The 22,591-nt window shown below is 37.3% G+C and overlaps 1 protein-coding gene across 1 annotated transcript in view; it reads right to left on the bottom strand.

Moving 5' to 3' along the window:
* Positions 1-301: 301 nt before the first annotated feature.
* The window catches only part of LOC140244195 (ras GTPase-activating protein 3-like), a 142,104-nt gene continuing 119,814 nt past the window's right edge, over positions 302-22,591 (bottom strand). The window contains exons 15-24 of the mRNA XM_072323828.1: positions 21,821-21,904; positions 21,097-21,167; positions 18,541-18,653; positions 17,796-17,878; positions 17,258-17,328; positions 5,366-5,455; positions 4,633-4,680; positions 3,478-3,581; positions 2,733-2,913; positions 302-1,302 (exon numbers count right to left, since the gene is read on the bottom strand). Coding sequence (XP_072179929.1) covers positions 1,254-1,302; positions 2,733-2,913; positions 3,478-3,581; positions 4,633-4,680; positions 5,366-5,455; positions 17,258-17,328; positions 17,796-17,878; positions 18,541-18,653; positions 21,097-21,167; positions 21,821-21,904 — 894 coding nt within the window. The 3' untranslated portion in view covers positions 302-1,253. The remainder of the gene's footprint in view (positions 1,303-2,732; positions 2,914-3,477; positions 3,582-4,632; positions 4,681-5,365; positions 5,456-17,257; positions 17,329-17,795; positions 17,879-18,540; positions 18,654-21,096; positions 21,168-21,820; positions 21,905-22,591) is intronic.

Here is a 22,591-nt window from a genome sequence, read left to right as displayed (position 1 = left end):
TCGGTGTTTAAGAGTGATGTTAGGTTGGAAAGGAGGGGAAAACATTGACATCAAAACGTTGCGGCTATATTTAAAAATGGAGAATGAGCCATTCAGTCTAGAGTAACATCAGCTACATGTGGTCTCTGACATATTTGAGTTGACCTATCATGCATACACAAATATAACTCTATAACACACCTCACATTGCTTTACAATGTCACCTCTTTTTCTTTGTGCTATTGTTAGGTACGCACCTCCTAGATTCAACTCATAAAATGAGGAAGGAAACCATGAACATAACTTCCTAATCAATGAGGGTTAAGAACTAATAAAAGAACATGTAACACTTCGCGCTTATGCTAACACAGTTCCATATTATTTCAGGTTAAAGTTAAGTAGGAGTGAGTACACGTAATACGAATAAAAATGCACTGTCAGGAGCGTACTGTATTTCAATGTATCTGTACTGCTTTTGAGTTAAAAGCTTTAGTATGTCAGCTTCTATGAGTTGAATAGTAAGTCTCAGAGTATTAATATATCAAAGTCTCTTCATAATGTTTAACCAACAAGAGGAATTTTTTAACCAAAAATGAAATAAAAGAGAGGAAAATATGAGACATGGTACAAAAACAGGGATTGTCATCAGCAATCTTTGGTTATCCGGTGGTTGGTATTCACTTTCACTGATGCACATCGTACAGCTTCTCCAAGTACCTGGCATGGACAATTGAGGGCGCTGTATTACATCATAGATGAATCCGGGGATGATGATACTGGCAGACTCCACTCACAGGAACAATATGACTTCCAGCTGCTGCGTGAATTTCCCACTTGTGTGACAGGGATGAGCAACACTCTCACAGTCCTCATGATGATGATGATGATTTCTCCATCTTGCGGTTACCATGGCAACCCATGGATGCAGGCTGAGGAGGCAAGCTGGTCACAAATACTGCCACCATCTTCCCTCTCTAGACCACGAAGCAAGGCATCCCATTACAAGACCACCAGAAGCAATGCGTCCTGCACGTTTTTCTCCGCCCGTCGATCATGCCAGCAAGCATCACATCATATCAGATCAGAGCTGCCACAGCTGGTCCTGCTACCAGGGGGAGGATGGGAGCCAAAATTGCACTTCCAAACCTGCTCTCACAGTTGCCATGACGATGCATCACATCCATCGACGACATCTCGGGGTGACGAGATGCTGCACCAGTAACTTTTCGAACGGCGCGCCGCTTCTTCTTCCATCAAGGCTCTCTCGTGACCAGTTAGCACTTGAAAGAGTTGTTGTAGTTTTCGTCACCAATTGGCGTTTGTCTGTCCAGAGAGATAGAGAGAGGGACAATGGTTTAGGGAAGTGGAAGAGATGGGGGATGGGGGGAGGGGGAGGGGGACAAGCACCCCCCCCCCCCAACATGACAAACACAACTAATGGGAGATTATGAATTGGGAGTCATGAAACCTGCCTTTATGTCCTTTCTCTAAGGGAACCATCAAAGACCCGATTGCAAGTGGATGCCACGGATATACAGTTGAACCTCTATTATCCGGCCTCCCTTTATCCGGATCTCTCTATTATCCGGACGCAATCTCGCCGTGATTTTTTTATCTTTTTTTAAGAATTACGGGAGGAAAGGGGGATTCCCAACTCCTTGAGAACTCCTACACAAACACACATGAATTACATATACTTGGTACATTTCTTAATAATTATTTAGGTAAATCATCCCAAGAATTTATAAAAGAAAATGATTTCATTCTTGCAAACACGAACTTCTATTTTGGGGTCTGTTACTGAGTGTAACAATGAAAAGGTTGCAGTATACACATTACTACATGTGGTACTACAATGGGCTACATCAGTACATGTGTATGTATATGTACATGTATAAAGCATTGAGTCTCCCGTATCCGGCCAAATCCCTTATCCGGATGAGCCCCGGTCCCGACTTGTCCGGATACGAGAGGTTCAACTGTATGTTCAAGGATCCCTGTAACAATTGTGAACAAGCTTACCACTGATCTCTACATAAGCATACACACAGCCACACAATCTCAGCTAGAATCAATCATTACTGATGAGTATACACTTTGATGCACATATTCGCTGAAAGTAAATTAGATTCTAGCAGGCCTGCACTTTTATTTTTGCCCTAGTTTCATGTCGCGCAAAATGCAAAAAAAAAAAAAAAAAAAATTCTACACCATGAAAACTTCCACTTTAAAGGGATGGTACAGTTTAGGTTGAGATGGGGCTTCAGGTTTCCAACGTTCTTTGATGATGTCTCTGAGATAATGAGAAACCTCTTATGAAATATGAAAGAGCATATAATTCTAAGAGGAATCCAAAGTTTATTTGACGAAAATTGGTTTTGAAATGGCTCAGATATCCAAAACAAAGCGATTCTAATAAAAGTTTGGACCCACCTTTTATTACAATCACTTTGTTATACTTTCTTTTTAGATATCTCAGCCATTTCAAAACCAATTTTCATCAAATAAACTTGGGATACCTCTTAGAATTATATGCTCTCTACCATTTCATGAAGTGGTTTTAAAGTATCTTGCAAAAACTTAAAAGCTGAACCCTCATCTCAACCAATACCATACCATCCCTTTAACAGCAACTTTGATAGTAAATGCAGCATACAACAGATGACACTGAATATTTGTTCAACCATCACAGAAGACGGTGACATCCATTAGTCGCCAACGCTGCCTATGTTCGTTTCTCTTCTCCCACTCACTTGCTCCCGTACTCCCGACTCTCCTCCCGTTTGGTCCGGTAGGCCTGGTGCGCCTCGTCCACGATGCCCAGGTCGTGGATGAGTGCCTTCACGGTCTCAAAGCAGCTCTTGAAATCCTCCACCGTCATGGGTGGGGTGTCACTCTTGGTCCCCTGGTAGACGGCCTGCATCCCACAGGCATCTGGGGGGGGGGGGGGGGGGGGGAGGGGGGAGGAGGGGGAGGAGGATGGAAGGAGGCAAGAAGATCTTAGCACAGAAGAAACTAGACCTATCACTGAATGTGATTAATAACCAACACTTTAAAAAAAAAAAAAAACAGAGAGAGTTTGATAGCTCAATCTACAATATCATTGTATGCTTTTTATATTTAGAAAAAAAAAATGTTGCTGGCATAGCAACTCACTGTTTAATATTGATAAAAGGTCTGCTTTGCTAATTTACAAATTATGAGAAAGTATGAGAGAGTAGTTCGATCCACGACATTGTGTGATTTTATGAAAATTGACCGTTGCCATGGCAACACATTACACGATACTAACGAAAAAGGTGTCTTACACACCTATGACAGCAGTCACACATGGCCAAGTTTGGGGTCAACTGCTCAAAAGGTGAAGGAGTATTTCAATCCACAGGATTTTGAAACAGACACCCCCTTTTTTGTTTTTTGTTTCTTTGTTTGTTAGTTTGTCTGTCTGTCTGTCTGTTGGTTTGTTTGTTTGTTTGTCTACCCTTCTTCTCCCCTCACCTTCTAGTTTCTCCAGCTTGGCATAGTTGGCTTTGAAGAGAGAGTAGATTCTCTCCATCTCTCTGTCTGGATCAATGTCTAGTAGTATGCTCCATGGGACCACTCTGTGGGCAGGACCAATGTATCAATGCTTTGTTATAAGCTGAAGGGCTGCTGAAATTTTTGGTTGAGGTGGGGGATTCAGATTTTAATTCTTAGCGAGATAATTAGAAAGCTCTTATGAAATGTAAAAGAGCATACAATTTTAAGAGGAGTTAGGGGTACAAAGTTTATTTGATGAAAATAGGTTTTGAAATGGCTGAGAGATAAAAAAAAAACCAAAGCAAAACAACAAAGTCGTCCTAATAAAAGGTGAGACCCACCTTTTACTAGGGCCTCTTTGATTTTCGATATCTCAGCCATTTCAAAACCCATTTCATTAAATAAGTTTTAATTCCTCTTAGAATTCTATGCACTTTCATATATCATGCAAATGGTTTCTCATTATCTAAAAAAAAGTTAAAGTCTGAATCCCCATCTCAACCAAAACTATATCATCTCTTCAAATCGTATCTAATCTCAATCCATGTAGCAATACTCGCTCTATAACTTATGTTACATGACAAGGTCTCATGATGCGAATGATGCACGTTCTTCCAAATGAGCCAAATGACACTCCACGACACTGCAACCTTTTTCATCTCACTCAAGTGGGAAAAGGAGGGGAAGTTATACCCTATCCTCAACTGCAAAAAGTGGGATGTTACTGTAGCTATCTGCTATGCACATGGATCAAGCATTTAGTATCACAATTTGAAGACCAAGTTTCTTCACAAACAGTCAGTTTTTGACTAAAATTAAACTTTAATCAAGTACTGAAACATGGAAAACTATGATAAATCAATAAAATAATGCAACTGTCACCATCATAAAACAATTAATTAAATTGTGCACTATACGAAGACAATATACAAATGTATTCAGGAAATAACCTATACATGGATATCATAAGTTAAACTCAAATTATCTCTGAGGTTCATTACCACTGAGTCTTGACTAAAATGACAATCACATTTGGATTTTGTTTAACATGCACTAAAACATATTTGGCTTTATAATGTCCACAAATCCTTTCTTTCATCTGTTAAATATTGCACTTCAAACTGTGAAACTCACCCTGTAACTGGTGTACACCCTCTTTCTGACTCGTTCTGAGCTTTACAACTGTGAGAAAGTAAAAAGAAATCAAAGAAAGCTGTTACAGAATTTTCACCCTCATTCAAAAATGGTCTTTTCACTGGCGATTACAAGCCAGGCGAGCAGACAGTGTGCACAACAGTAGACTCAGAGCCAGCTGAGGTTTAGTGTGACAAGATTTTAATTCCAACCAAGATCCTATCAAATCAAGCTATGCCAGAGTTTGAATAAAGGAAATGTTCCCAGATCCTTTTGTGGCAACTTGCCAAAGCTAGGTTTGCAATTGCACAAGACAACCATACCATGAATAACTATTAATATACAATTGTACAATTAGCTAGCAAACCAATGAGCCAACAATAAAGAACCAAACAAACAGTGGCTTGACTACCTACTGGCAGAGTTACATAGAAGGCTTGTTGACATTTATCCAAAATTAGAAGTTTTTGGAAATCAATATTTTGAAGCGCAATGCAAAAACGGTTGATTCTTGGTGTGGACAAACACACACACACAAAAAAAAATCAAACCGTGCAATACGCACAAAAAATCGCTCCAGCTTCATCCTTTATAGAAACTCAAAAGATAATTTGTTCTGCACGGCTTGTGTGAATGGCACAGAGAGAAACCACAGATGCAAAACACAAGTTGATTAACTTTTAGAATCTAAAGCTTTGCCACTCAAAGTCATCTGAAGGCATTGTTCACTCACCACATCCAGTGGCCATTGACGTAGGCGGCAGGGTGGTAGTAGCTGAGGCGGCGACGGTTACTCTTGCATATACTTGATATCATGTCAATCCTAGACAGGAGTACAATGAAAAGTTTTCATTTTCAAATGAATGTACTTTTCATTAAAGAATGCACAATATCTTAACCCTAACTAGGCCGGGGGGGCCTCCGAGGCCCCCCTCGACGTTCCGCGCAATGTATCGCTAACGCGAAAAGCTATCGCCGCGACGTTTCATGACTTTTTTCTGTCGAGTCTCCCGCATCTTTTGACACCAAATTTGCGATGCCCGGGTGCGCAGTTCCGAAGTTTTGCATAAATATGTACGTGTATGTCAGACCAAAAATTGCTCAAAAACGTGAATTCGTGTACAATTTCAATGGAAACTGTGCTTACAGTCAAATTTCATAAAAGCATGATTATTTTGGGGTTTTATTGATTAAAATCAATTAACCCGTTTAGGACGTGTCCCGAGTATACTCGGGCTGACGTTTTCCAGGCTGTGGACTAATCCCGAGTATACTCGGGCTGAGAGAGTGAAATAAACACGCATTTTTAAACTTAGAATTTCATCAACAATACGATGCCTATGTTAAAAATGAATTATATTTTGTGGGACTACATACATCAAAGTTGCCATCTGTGTACATTTTGTGATGATTGGTCATATCTTATGTCTATAAACAAGCAAAATATTGACAAACATGAGTGCAATTTTCACGACATTCAGACCTTCGCAACGGTCGGGAAACTGACCAATGACGAGCGACCAGCCGCACGCTCTGGCGATCTCATTTGCATCGCTATGCAAATTGCCACACTCAAGTGAAAAGCGTGCGTGCGGCGGTCAAGACCGTTGCGTGCACGCACCTACCTTATTAGCACACATTTACATGCTAAAATATTGTGGCATACCACTTCGTGTTATTATAACGTAATGTTGTTCTTATGGATCTTCTATGAAAGCCATCTCGGCATGGCAACCTGCTTACCATTATTGGCATGAAATGTTGGCCTTCTTCTTCCGCTACCGAATCCTGGGATTTACCAAAACTCGGCAAATTGAATAAATTCAGAAGTAAATCTTTTGCGTGTCCCTGCATGTGATGTGTGTGAATGTTTTTGTGTCTGTTTGTTATCATGACAGCGATGTTACTTGTAGTTGTTTGAAGAGTTTTACCGTCATGAATAATATTCTGATTATGTTATAAAATCGTAAAAAAAAAGAAACCACTTGGCCAAGAACAAACCGAGTAGGGGATGTACTGCATACAAACAACGCAGTCGATTGTGCTACTTCATCGAAGTCGTATATTCATCATGGCGTAACACAGCGTTACATGTGCACGTGTTACGGGCGAGAATATTTTAAATAGACCAGCTGGCGAGAGTATCAGGTTACATTGTATATTTATGAATAGACAGGATGTAGATACAAAAACATTCCTAAATAAACCCTTTCGTAGACGCAATCTAAAAGGGCAGGGGATTATGAGCATAATAGAGAAGGTCAAAGGTCGATTACTGACAGTCTTTTTTTGTTTCTGTACCGTCCGGTCCATATAGAATGGATGTTAGCGATGTGCTTCGTATGTATATGTAACCATAACTTTATGGTTGTTTGGAATTGAAAGTGCAAGTTCTCATGTGCATGTTCCAAACATTAATTTATTATAGAAATTAAAATGCAACAACGAAATGCGCTGCAATAAAGCGAATAAACAAGACACATGGCACAAGTTTTCTCTCATACGTTTATAGCATTTGCGAGAAATTGTCTATGAAAGAAAAACGATCGGTTTTTGGTATTTGCAGCAGTTCAAAAAGTATATTAGATAAAACTATATCACATATTACGTTGATAGTGACAATGGTGATTTCGACTGTTTAGTCTGTATTTCTATTTTTGGTATAAATTATTGATTATGCTTATTTTCGGCTGCAGTCGCTCGATAAATTATTTGAACGTTTAGAAATCTGGGTCTCTTAGTCCATTTCTTTCGTAAGTTCATAAGACAAAATGATTTTGCTATCATTGAGTAGCAAGGACTTTAGCCATGTAGTTGTAGTTCAATCCACTTCAGTCAATCGGATATGACAACTCATGCCGAAAAAAAAAAATCTATTTTTCATTCAAATTTGTAGAAAGCGCTCAAAATTTGCGAAGCGCTCATTCAATTCTGGGAAAGACGGAGATGTGATTATGTTGCGCTTCAATTGTAGCACTCGACTTTTTGGGAGTATGGATAAGATATTTCGAGCAATAAAAGTAGCGAAATGCTCTTCTCTTTAATTGATGTAATTAATGTTTTAATGCTATCACTAAAGTGGTTTAAGACTTATTGTGCATGTGTCTTCTCTCTATCTACCTCTGCATGTAGGTACATGCTTTCAATTGCATTATAGACTTCATGAAATCGCGTTGCAGCATTTTCATATTCATAAACGATTGCAGCAAATGCTCGTTTGCTTTATGCATTATGCATATTGAATGAGAAAAGTACTTTTCAGTCTTTTATCGGGGGATGATTGGTATACACAATAAAATATTGATTAACACTCTTGACAGAAGAGAAGATCATTTCAGGGGAATTAGCCGTCTGCTATGAGAGATCGAAGAATGTCGGGAGAAATGTTGTAATTTCAACAAACATGTTGCCTTTTCCTTATTTTTTGAAGTGATGTAAAGATGTTATAGGCTTTCAAGCCTGTGTGGCATGTGTTCGCCATTCTTCCATGGTCATGCCGACTTCTTCAGCTTCCAGGTGGTCAACCTTTTGTTGCTAAATTGAATGAACTTCTCCGACGAACTCGGAAATGCTACCTGCGACTCTGTTTGAAACAACAACAACAACAACAACAACAACAACAACAACAACAACAACAACTCTCTCACATAGAGACGAACATGACGAATGTGAGTTCCCGATTGGCAATCTAAATTGAAGTGTGTTCATACCACATTTTTGAAGTGATTGGATATAGCGAAAGGAAAACAAAGCTGAATGACCATCTTCATGGAGCTATATTTTTTGTTGGCGATTATGAATTACCTAACTATGAATTGAAAGACAAACATACGCAAAAAAAAAACAACAACGACTGCAAATCTTTGCATAACGTACCATTTTGTAAACTCAGGTTTGCCATTTTGCCTTTCCTTTATGATACATTTGCTTCGATAAGTGCTCCTTCATTCTATTTCATTACATTTCACCACTTTCCTTTCCAGCTACCCATTTCATTCCCGTCTACAAACGTATAGATTGATTATTATCACTGATGATGGTGGTCACTTCTCCAAGATATTTTGCCCGTGATATATAAATAATCTAAACAGATATTACGATAACACAGACAGGCAAACCTAGCCGTGTGTAACATTACATTTCGATTACAAAAGTGTGATCGGATTACCATCCAATAAACAAAATTTAGAAGACCACCATATTTATTTCCCCCTTTTCATCTCTCTCCCTCTCTTTCCCGTAATCCAATTCTTCATTATCATCTACAAATGTGTGGATTGAATATTATCATTGATGGTGACGATCACTTCTCGAATATACTTTGCCTGTATATATAATCTAAAAAGATGTTACCATAACACAAATTTTATAGGCAAACCAAGCTGTGTATAATATTACATTTCGTTTGCAAAAGAGTGTTCGGATTACATCCATCAAACATAATTTAGAAGACCAGCCTAGTTTTTTTTTTCTCTCTCTCTATCTCTCAATCTTTCTTCTTATCGCATAGACACTCTGTTTTGCCTGAAGACCGGAAGACCTCATGTTATATCAGATATACATATTCATCAAAACAATCATCTTTCCTGTTAGTGATGACTTTTTATCGTATGATAAATAACTTATGTCTTATCACTTTGTGAAATCTTATTTCATGTGATTCGTAACGAGCAATATCTTCCCGGCAGTACGATAGAGTTATAAGTCAATCGTAAGATTGCACATAAAATTGGCAGCATTTAAACCCCAACAGTAAAATCACAGATGCGCTCGTTGATATCTTTTATTTATCCCATGGAAACCTAAGTTATACCTGCAGGCAGTCATGATGGATAATTTCAGAAAGCAAACTTCTTTATACACAAAAACTCCAGTGTGGATGGCAGGTACCGCAAGAGCATGGAATTTTCAGATTTAGTCATCATTAGTTGTCAAAAACAGCAAGAAAGATGCAGTGATTTATTTGAATATTGAACATCCCATCAGGCTCTTGTCAATATTATGAAAAAAAAAAATTGCTGAAACAAAACCAAGAAACAAACTCAAATGAAAGATTGGTCTGCGAAATTCAACTTTAATGATGCTTGAAGTTTTTTTTTCTTTTCTTTTCTGTCATACTTATGAATTACAGCCTGATTATGTTGTAAGATCGTTCAAAAAATCTACTTGGCCAACGATCCAAATAGAGGATTTACTGTATAATATTCATACAACGCAAGAGCCGATATTGCCACTATGGGGTCCTATATATTCATCATGGTAAAACACAGCGTAACATGTGTGCGTGTTTTAGGCAAGAATACTTTGAATAGACCAGGTGGCCAGAGTATCAGGTTACATTGTACCTCCTTGAATAGACAGGATGTTGATACAAAAACATTCCTAGATGCGCTCGTAGACGCCATCTGAAAAGTCGGGAATTATGAGCATAATAGAGAAGTTCAAAGGCCGATTACAGACAGTCTCTTTTTTTTCTGCACCGGTCCATTGAATGCATGTAGTGATGTGTTTCGTATGTATTACGTAACCTCTTTTACGGACCCCAATGATTTTATGGTTGTTGGGAATCGAATGTGCAAGTTCCCATGTGGTTGTTACCAACATGTATAGAATTTAAACTTCGACAACGAAATACGCTGCAATAAAGCGAGTAAACAAGACATATGGCATTTTTTTCTCTCTCATACGCTTAGCATTCGCCAAAATTGTAGATATAATTACGATGTTCGGTATGATGCATTTCAAAGAAGCAGTCAAAATAAAATAATATCCCATATTACGATGATACCGACGATGGTAATGTCGACTGTTTAGTCTTTTTTGTTCTAGTTCTGTATGAATTCCTCATAATATGCTAATTTTCGGCTATAGTCGCTCTGTCAATTATTTACACATTTAAAAGTCTAAGGTGTTTTCAGTCCACTTCTTTCGTAAGTTCACGAGTCAATTTTTTTTTCGATCATTGAGTTCAATTCATTTATAATCAGTCAAATATGACAACTTATACCGAAAAAAACCCGATTTTTTTTTTATTATTTTTCTTTTTAGAAAGAGCTCCAAATTTGCGAAATGGTGATTCAATTTTGCGAGAGACGGAGATTTGATAACCCGTCGCTTCAATTGAACACTTTGTTTAGGATCAAGGTATTTCGGGCAATAAAGCGTGACATGTTCTTGTCTTATCTCATGTTTGTCGATGTAATCAAATTTTTTCATGCCGCTATTGAAGTAATTTATGCACTTACCGTGCCTGTGTATGTTTTATATCTACGTATATCTCTGCATAAGGTCTGCCGACATTCATTCATTCCATTAGACTTCGTGAAATCGCATTGCAGCATTTTCATATTCATAAACGATTGCAGCAAATGCTCGTTTCCTTTATACATTATGCTTATTGAATGAGATTGTTAGTACTTCATTTTTTCTTTTTGTCTTTTATCGGGGGATGACTGGTATACACAATAAAACATATATTGATTTACACTCATGACATAAGAGATGATCATTAATTTTCAGCAAAATTAGCCGTCTATTACGAGATATCAAAGAATGCCAGGAGAAATTTCGTTTATTTCAACGACAAAAAAAAATCGTCTTTTCCTTATTTTCTGAAGTGATTTATTAATTTTAGGCCTTCAAGCCTGTGTGGCTTGTGTACTTGCCATACTTCCATGATCATGTCGGCTTCTTCTACAGCTGCCGGATGGCCAACCTTTTTTGTTGCTAAATTGAATGAATTTCTCCGTCGAACTCGGGAATGCTCACCTGCGACCCTGTTTGAAAAGACGTTCTCTCACGTTGAGACGAATTTGAATTCTCAATGAGCGTTCTAATTTGAATTGTGTTAACGCTACGTTTTTTGAAGTGATAGGATATAGTGAAAGGAAACTGAGATTGAATGAACATCTTCATTGCACTATCTTTTTTTTTTCTTTTTTGTAGGCTATATAATTTTGAATTACCTAACTGTGAAATTAGAAGACAAACGTACACACACACAAAAAAAAAATGACTGCAAAATCTTTGCATAATGTTGAACCATTTTGAACACTCGAATATACCCTTTGCTCTTCCTTTGTAACACATTTGCCTCGATTAGTGCTCCTTCGTTTTATCTCATTGCATCTCATTACTTTCCTTTCCAGCTATCCACTTCTTCATTCCCATCATCTACAATTAATCGTCTATATTGAATATCCCCATTGATGGTGGCTATCACTTTTCCAAGATACTTTGCCCGTATTATTATATATAATGTAATAAGATATCACCATAACACAGATTATAGGCAAACCTAGCCGCCATGTATAATATTTCATTTCGTTTGCAAAAGTGTGTTCAGATTACCGTCCATCACATGGAACTACATTTAGAAGACCAGCTTATTTTTTTTCTTCTCTCTCTCAATCTTTCTTCTTATCGCATAGACTCCGATGTTTCGTTTACAGACCGGAAGAGCTCATAAATGTTCCATCAACTGACTTGAACAGGTGTTATATATATATATATATATATATATATATAACACAATAATGTATCCCGTTTGCTGATGATTATCGTATCACTGTGTGAAATTTAATTTCAAGTGACGTGTAGTGAACAATACCTTCCCGCCATTACGGTAGAGTCGTAAGGGAATCATGATTGCACATCAAATTTGCAACATAAAACCCGACAGTAAACTTACAAATGCGCTCGTTGATCTCCTTTATTCATCCCATGGAAACCTAAGTCAAGTAATTATGGTCGAAATCTGGAGGCAGTCATGATGGATAATTTCAGAAAGCAAACGTCTTTATACAAAAATGCATGGAGTTCGCAGGTTTAGTCACCATTAGCTGTCAAAGATTGCAAGAAAGATGCAATGATTTATTTGAATATTGAACATCCCATCAGGCTCTTGTCAGCATTATGAAAATTGTTGAAACAAAACCAAGAAAAAAACTCAAATGGAAGATTGGTTTGAGAAACTCAACTTCGATGTTGCTTGAAGCTTTTTTTCTCTCTCATACTTATGAATGACAGCCTTATTATGTTATAAGGTCGATCAAAAAATTTAATTGGCCAACGAACCAAATAGAGGATATACTGTACAATAGTCATCATGTTCATACAATGCAAGAGCCGATATTGCCACTATGGGGTCTTATAATTATATTCATCATGGGGAAACACAGCGTAACATGTGCGCGTGTTTTAGGCAAGAACACTTTGAATAGACCAGGTGGCCAGAGTATCAGGTTACATTGTACCTCCATGAATAGACAGGATGTTGATACAAAAACATTCCTAGACGCACTCGTAGACGCCATCTGAAAAGTCGGGGATTATGAGCATAATAGAGAAGTTCAAAGGCCGATTACAGACGGTCTCTTTTTTTTTCTGCACCGGTCCATAGAATGCATTATAGTGATGCGCTTCGTATGTATTACGTAACCTCTTTTACGGACCCCAATGATTTTATGGTTGTTGAGAATCGAATGTGCAAGTTCTCATGTACTTGTTACGAACATGTATTACAGAATTCAAACTTCGACAATGACGTACGCTGCAATAAAGCGAGAAACAAGACATACGGCAGAAGTTTTTTCTCTCTCTCATACGCTTAGAATTCACAAATAAAAATTACGATGTTCAGTATTTGATTTTTGCAGCATGTAAAGAGGCAGTCAAAATAAAATTACATCCCATATTACGACGATACCGACAATGGTGATGTCGACTCTTTAGTCTTTTTTGGTCCTAGTTTTGTATGAATTCTTCATAATATGCTAATTTTCGGTTATAGTCGCTCTGTGAATTATTCATACGCTTAGAAGTCTGGGTTTTTCAGTCCATCTCCTTCGAAAGTTCACAAGTCAAATGATTTTGCGATCATTGAGTTACAATGGTTTTAGCAACACACTACCGTTTTGTAGCTCAATCGATTTATAATCAGTCGAATATGGTAACTCATGCCTAAAAAAATAAACTTTTTTATTTAAATTTGTAGAAAGCAATCCAAATTTGCGAAGTGGTGGTTGAGTTTTGCGAGAGACGGAGATGTGATCACCCGTCGCTTCAATTGAACACTCTACTTTGTTTATGAGCAAGGAATTTCGAGTAATAAAAGCATGAAATGTTCTTGTCCATCTCATATATTGATGTGATAAAATGTTTTCGTGCGGCTATTGAAGTGGTTTATGCACTTATCGTGGCTGCGTATAATTTTATAATAATTGCATTATACATCTCTGTATTTAGGCAGACCGACTTGCATTCATTCCTTTAGACTTCGTGAAATCGCATTGCAGCATTTTCATAATTTATATTATTATTCATAAACGATCACAGCAAATGCTCGTTTCCTTTATACATTATGCTTACTGAATGAGATTGTTAGTACTTCACTTTTTTTTTTTTGTCTTTTATCGGGGGATGACCGGTATACACAATAAAAACAAATATTGATTTACACTCATGACATAAGATAATTTCAGCAAAATCAACCGTCTGTTATGAGAGATCGAAGAATGTCGGGAGAAATGTCGTTTATTTCAACAAAGTAACATATCGTCTTTTCCTTATTTTCTGAAGTGATGTAATGATTTTAGACCTTCAAGCTTGTGTGGCATGTGCTCGCCGTTCTCCCATAGTCATGTCGTCTTCTTCTATCAGCTGCCGGGTGGTCAACCTTTTTGTTTCTAATATGAATGAACTTCTCCGACGAATTCGGAATAAAATGCTCACCTGCCACCCTGTTTGAAAAGACACTCTCTCACAGTGATGCGAATCTGAATTCTCGATGGGCATTCTAATTTGAATTGTGCTAATGCTACATTTTTGAAGTGGTAGGACATTGTGAAAGGCAAACGAGGTTGAATGAACATCTTCATGGCGCTATCTTTTTTTTTTTCTTTTTTTTTGTTGGCGATTTTGAATTACGTAACTCTGACATTGGAAGGCAAACGTACACAAAAAATGACTGCAAAATCGTTGCATAATGTTGTACCCTTTTGCCCTATTTTTGCCGTTTTGCTCTTCCTTTGTAATACATTTGTCTCACTTAGTGCTCCTTCATTTTATCTCATTACATCTCATCACTTTCCTTTCCAGCTATCCACTTCTTCATTCCCATATACAAACGTGTAGATTGAATATTATCATTGATGGTGATGATCTCTTCTCCAAGATACTCTGCCCACAAAATTTAAATATGTATATCTATATATAATATATGTATACATACATATCTATATTATATATATATATATATATATATATATATATATATATATATATACATATACATATAAAAACGTAGAAAGATATTACCAAAACACAGGTTGTAGGGAAACCTCATCTTGTATAATTTTACATTACGTTTGCAGAAATCGGTTCAGATTATCTACCATCCATCAAACAAAATTTAGATGATCAGCCTATTTTTCTCTCGTTTTTTTCTTCTCATCGTATAGACTCCCCTGTTTCATCTGGAGAGCTCATACATTTACTGTCAACTGGCTTGAAGAGGACGGTGTTTTATTCTTAGTTTTTTTTTTTTTTCGATGTAAGAAATGACGATACTCATTTAGGTTGGTGATTACTTTTTATAATATATGTCTTGTGTCACTGCGTGAAATCTCATTTCACTTGATACATAGTGAATAATATCTTCCCGTCATTACGTTGAAGTTGTAAGGGAATCGTAAGATCGAACAGAAAAATGGCAGCATCAAAACCCGATAATAAACTCACAAATCCACTTGGTGATTTCTTTTATGCATCCCATGAAAACCTATCATAAGTCGCATGGTCGAAATTTGTAGGTAGTCACGATTGATAATTTCAGGAAGCAAACGTCTTTATACAGATTTCTTCAGGGGATGGCAGATATCGCGCAAGCGCGGATTATGCATTTCAGTCGTCTCAAAGAAAGTTAGAAAGATGCAAAGATTTATTTGAATATTGAACATTCCAGGCTCTTGTCAAATTTATGGGAATTACTGAAACAGAACCAAGAAACAAACTCAAGTGGACGTTATTCTATTGCGAAATTCGACTTTGATAAATCAGTACCACCAATTCTACTTGTGATATTACATCGACGTTGATGGTTGCCTAGTGTTGAAATAAAGCCACGTGCTTCTGTTACAGACACGCGAGCCTTGTATTTGGATATTATACAAGTGGCGGGGACAAACAAGGTGTTACAGCTTTTCAAACGTTGTATACAATGAATAAACTTCCTTCTGTTTCCAAAATTCCTTGACTAGCTATGGTAAGGAATGTGAACAACAGGAAGTCAAGAGTGGGTAATTCGTGTCATCGTGTGCTTTTGATATCGCCACAATACGAGATTTACTCGCCGTGTCTTATAGTCGTGTAAATGGAAATACGCAAGGCTGTACACAATCCTCCGATCGATCGCTTTTCATTGAAAGACTTTGAAGGCTTGTGATCAACGGATTACAGTTCCCATAAAAGATTGCCTCCATGAATCAGTAAATTCAAGACAATAATGTAGTAGAAATTCGCGACACCCTCGGCATAGCCTGGTGCCCAATAATAAAAGACGCTATTCATTTGAGTTGACGAGGGAACGTAAATTGACGATAGTACAGTACATGAAGTTCAAACCGCGCGCGCGAACCCAGATAGCGAAGGGAAGCGACATTATTATTTATGAGCGGTCGTCATTCATCCAATCAGAAAGCGGATTCCTACACCGCATACACGGCAATTTGATGATTGGATAAAGCGGGACCGTAAGTCACACCCCCTTAGTAACCCTCGGTTCGGGCTCGATTTTGGAAAACCTGTCCGTCTGTGGGGGTGTTCGCTCGCCAAAGCAAACCGTCCTAAACGGGTTAATAACATATTTTCTTGTTCGGAACAATGTCGCGGACAAGTTTCATCGAAAAAACAATGAAAAACATAAAGTCGAAAAAACAAAGAAATACATAAGAAATTCAAAAAAACAATAAAATACTTGAGAAATTTTTTTGAATGGCTCAATTTTTTTTTTCTTATATTTGCTTAGGACACTAAAAAGAATATTTACACAAAAAAGTGCCCATTTTGAGCTTTATTTAGTGATTTATACCAAATTGTCTGATTTCATGCATCATTATGCATAAATTAGCATAATTTAGCATAAATTATAATTTTTTTAAAATCTAACTTCGTAGTACTTTAGATTACATCATAGGTAATGTGTGTGCCAATTTTCGTTGCGATCGCGCGGTCGTCAAATGAATTGACTCAATACTTGATTCTATTACTAGTTCTGGAAGTTAACCTGTAAGGATGAGTTGATTTTGCTATTACACAAAATTCAGATAGACACCAGCCTAAGTATACTGGAATAGGAATTGTCTGCAACAGGTCAATGCAGTATCCTGGGAGGCAGTACGGACGCAGTAGGAGGTTGGGCATGGTATCATAAGAACATAAATCTATCAAAGAGTGAAAGTCGGGAGACACAAAATTTGCTCCTGCAACACTTCTCCCATCTTACATTCTCCAAGGACTTAGGGTTAGGGTTGTGACAGGGTTTTACATTTAGTTTGATGTGAGGAAAGCATCAGACAGTCAACAGAGCCTACTCCATCACATCAAGCAGAGTACCAAATGTTCTCACCATTCCTTTTCCTCCACACAGTTGCCGGCCTGGATGTATAGCGCCCTCTTTGGTTGAACAACTTGAAACATCTGAGGGAGTTGAGCAGACAATACGGTCACATTTCAAGTGCATGAGGTGCTGTGCATATCACACAAACAAAATTGTACGCCCCAAGACAGATGCACACATGCACACACACACACACACACACACACACACACACACACACACACACACACACACACATACGTGGCAGAAAATCAAGGAAATCAAGGACATGTTTTACCCATAAGAATTTTACCACATAAACGAGGACCTGTGTGTAAGTAGGAATCTGCTCAACCGAGGACTCATTCGTATATTACCATATTACCCAGGACTAATTACAGTGATGTTAATCGAGGACCTACGGTCATGTACCCCTATATGCAAAATGGAATGGTCTGCGAACCGAGGACGTCCTCGGTACAGATGTAAAGTTAGTGTGTGTGTCCTCATTTTCGTTTTAAAAACTGAATAAAAGAACATTCCGCAACGGAATGGAAATAGAACTCACAAACTTCATTTGAAATGACTCTTCTTCCAGCTTCTCCACAGCCAAGATGTCTGGGATGGGTATGGTACATAGAGGTGGGCTGTCTGTTATGCGAGGAGGAGGAAATATATCATAGAAAAATATAGAAAGATGTCATGTTGGGATGTTGAAGACAATTAGTGATACTTCAGTCAGCAGAACATCCACATATATGACTTTTAATTCTCATCTACCTCTCAAGTACATCCAACAATTGTGCTTTGAGTCCGGTGGTGACAGGGGTTATGTAATCGCTCTTCACTATATATTTCTCTTTCATTTATCAAAGTAAAGGGGGCATGCGCAACTTGTTGAAAGAAGTCATACAAAAATTAATGCTTAGACTGACTGGAAAATGTTTAAGTTGCATGTTTCCAGAAAAAAAAAATGAAGGGAAAGATAAATGTCTTGAGAGAAAAGGGATCCATCTCTACTGAATGTTCATCAATAATATGTCGTTCTAAAAAATTTCACATTTTCACAAGCACACATTTCATTCTGTACTCTGTATGTACCAGGGAAGCCTCTTCCCACAAAACAGAAATTTACCCAGATTTCACTGACAAAAATCTACTTTTAACAGTTGTTCAATCTCTCCCAACCACACCCCCTATCAAAACAAAGAAAAAAAAAACCCAGATAAATATCGCAAGAAAAATGGGGAAAAATGAAATAAAATAAAAAAAGTCACACAGTCAAAAGTTTAAAATTGCTTTTCATATATTACCATCACTCTTGGCGTAGGTCAGCTCAGAGTTGGTAAGCCTGAACCAGCGTCGCTTGAAGTTCTTCATCCCGATGCCGAGTCGCTTCCTACCCTGAGCTCTCTTAATCATGTACCTGAAAAAAGACAAAAATCTAGTCAACAAACGCTGCCAATTGTTGGCATTTTCTACTTAATTTAAAATGCAGTTCAACATTTGTGGAATAAATACACTGTGAATGTATTGAAAGCTTGACAGAAAAACATGTTTTTGACTTGATAAGGCATGACCTCATTAACTGATAACAGGGAATTCTGAACATGTTGTAAACATTTTCAGAATGCTGTAGGTTCTTCTCAAAATTACGCCCACAATTTCTGTTGCATGCACATAATTGGTCCTCATAAGTCAAAATTGAAGAATTGGAAATGGCAAGCTCATGTGAGACAAGACAACAAAAAATGGGATAAGGTGTTGCAGTCTTTGTACATGAATAAGTTCAAAATCACATCAAAGGAGGAAATTCACTACTAACTGGGCAGAATATTGCACCAATTTTTGATTTGTCAGCCTAGTTCAATCTGATTTGCCTTATTTCTATAATTGTTTTATATTAAACTTTCCTTTGTCACAACCTTATATTGGCAAGATCAGGAATTTGACAAGGACTTCTGAAATTATGGTTGCTACTTAAGATCCATAAAAAACTGGCATTGAATATGGGTCACTTCCTTTGAATAGTTTGTTTGGTTATTTGCCAAGCCTCAAAGGCAGAGTTGAAAAAAACAAACAAATTTAATACCAGTCAGTATTCACTGCCTTTTGATAATGAGTACCAACGATTATCTCATTGGAAAAGAACAAAACAAAACGAAAACAAAACTGAAAAATCTATATGATAAACTTACAGAGAAGGACAGTTGACAGTGAAGAAAAAAAAAAGTGTGTTTATGAGAGAAGATATTAAAGGGAATTGGTATGGGGGCATTGTGTGCATCACAAGTTAGATTAAGTACAGTGTTAAGATTATATGGTACCAACTGCATATCATCATGTGTCTTGCACATTAGTAACTCACACAGTGTGACTGTTCAACAATTTAACAACCAAATTGCATTTTTTTGGATAAGAGATAGATAGATACATAGATAGATGTATAGATTAGATAGATAGATAGATAGATAGATAGATAGATAGATAGATAGATAGATAGATAGATAGATAGAGAGAAGGAGAACTTCTCATGGTATATTGGTGGCACTTTGAAAAGCAAATGAAAAGTGTAGAAAACCATACAGTAATTTGTTCTCCTACTGGTATTTTGTGAATTACTTTTCAAATCGGGGTGCCAGTACACGCAACATTATGAATAAGGAGAAGCAACACTTCACAGCACACAAGACTTTTCAGTTCTTACTCTAGCCATCTAGGCAATTAGCAAAATGGGCACAAAAGAAAGGTAGAGACATTCAATATCCATTTAAAATGCAAGTAAATGAAAAGGTTGTGAATTAAAAAATGAACAATTTCAAAAATAAGGTAATTTATTCTATAGAAGAGAGTTTGGTAGTGTGAGTTTTCTGCACTACACGAAGCAATGATACAAAAAAAAAGACTAATCGTGAGATTTGCGGGAGTTACAAACTTGCCTGGCAGCATATTCTTTTTAAAAGGTTAACATGGTTGAGCTACAATTGATTTAAACCAAATCATATGAAGCATACCATGAGCATCGAATTAAAGGATAAAATTAGGAAGGTATCAGATTTCAACTGGCACTATTTAACAGTAATGCATTTTCAGTCATATGCATGTAATATACTCCAATCATTCAAGAACCAATTAGCATGTCAAATCTATGTAGCATCTAATGATACATATTTTTTGCATAACACCAGATATATATGCTTCGCATATGCTTCGCATTTCCACATTGGTAAACACACATCCAAGTATTGTGGAAATATGCAGTTAACAAGTTTCAGCACTTAATCAGCATATTTGCAAAACAAAATTCACATGCTCATGACAATACCTCAAAATCCTCTGTGGATATAGAAGTATTGTACTGTCTGCATCATATATTTTGCAGAATTTTTATCTCTACAAACTTCACACATCAACTGATATTCAATGACTCTGACAATACACCAAAGTTCTGCCTCCCTTTATACATAAATGCAAATAAATACCGTCTTCGAGGTAGGACACTGATAAAATTTGCTTTTGAAAAGGAGACATCATTTAGTGCAGTTCTCACTCACGAATCTCATCACTCATGATGCCATCTTACAAGCCCCAACTCCTGACACATCTTACTCACAGAATATGCCTGGTGTATACAGTATATTGAGAATGCTGCTTTGAAGGATTTTGCATCCTAACTTCATGATGTAAAATACATCAGACAGTTCTTTTAAGTGCATCATGTAAGCCTAATGTCACAAAAGTAAGACTGAGAGAGCACGAATGAACTCATTAGTGCATACATTTGCCAAGAGCAGAATACAGCCTAATGGCAACATCTCGCCCACACTATTTGCTTTCCAGTAAGTAGATTCTATTTCTTTGGCACTTACCCTTCTTTGAGCACCACCGGTGCCTCCATCGATTTTGTGCTGGATTTACTTGAAGACACTTTTTCCAGAAACTGATCAAGAGGGAGGAAAAAGCCAATAAGACATAGGCTCAGTCAAATTGCTTCATTTATTGCAAATAATGATACGACCCACTTCTTGAAATTGAAACAAAAAACAAATAAACAAACAGGAAAAAAAAAAACCCAAAACACAGATGACAAGTTCACACAAGCTGATTTACTTCTTTATTTTCACTTTCAGTTGCATAGATTCAATTCTAGTAACTTGCAATGTTGCAATGTCGCCATGAATTTACAACTTACATAATTATGTAATATTGACTGGGCTAGAGGGGAACACAAGAATCCATTGCCTGAGTAAAGAATGCAGTGCATGAGTTGAAGACGAGTAAAAAGCAGTCCTAAAGATACAATCACGGTGTCCCCTTGACATATTTTTACCATATACTGAATCATTTACTGAATTAGAATAATAATAATAATAATATCATGCAATTTTTCATCATTCATATTGTGACAGCTGACTATACATGCATGCACCTGGTACTTGATACGTGGCAATTACAAGTTGGGCAATAATGCACCATAAAAAACAAACAAACAAAAAACCCCTGCGAAATATTTGGCGAATACAATACCTAATTTAGCACACTACTGCGAATTATGATAAGCGCCCTCTGTGGTAAAAATATGCACACTCTCACCTTTCGGATGCCCTGTACGTGCTCGACGTCGAGGATGTTTGAATATAGAGGAGTCATGTACTCCTCCTTCATGTTGACTGAGCTCTGTGGGTTTGAATCAGAGAATCACAGTCGCATCAATTCATAACACCCTAGCCTTGTAATCATTTGGTACAAAATATGAGAAAGACTTGCATAATCAATATCGTTGAAAATATTTCCTTTATTCTTTTATCAAAGGAAACTGCTTGTTGGAGCAATCCTGAGAATGGGGAGGAAAACTGGTTCGCGTGAACCAAAAAGCTTGATGTGTACTTACTAGATTGCTTCAGTTCAGTTCAAATTTACTTCAATTTTTTTTTTTCACAATAGAATAATGTATAAACATAAGTCTCACTTTCTTCAGTGACAAAACTTATGCATGTAAACTCATACAAAGAAAACAATTATCAAAAACTTACGGCAAGAATACATTACAATAGTTGGTAAAGTAACGAAAGTGAAAGTGCTTACTCCCATACCCTCTATAATTGCTCTGTGATTGCATGGAGATGCGAGGAGGTAGGCTCACCCCTAATGGCTGGCATGCTAGCATACGAGCAACCACGGAGCAGCCAAATCAAGGACGTTGAACTCGAATGAAAGCTCAAAAGTTCAAGTATGCCCAATAAAAATGTTACTTCAGCATGCAGAACACACGTACATGGAGCAAAGTTCGCCATTACCATTGAAGTAGGGCATATGTACAGCTATTTGTGATCACAGACATCATTATATAGTTTGCTTTCTATA

The sequence above is a fragment of the Diadema setosum genome, chromosome 21 (genome assembly GCF_964275005.1).
Source record: "Diadema setosum chromosome 21, eeDiaSeto1, whole genome shotgun sequence".
Classification (NCBI taxonomy): Eukaryota; Metazoa; Echinodermata; class Echinoidea; order Diadematoida; family Diadematidae; genus Diadema; species Diadema setosum.
Note: the sequence above shows the minus strand (reverse complement) of the source record. Positions and strands in the feature narration are given on the sequence as shown.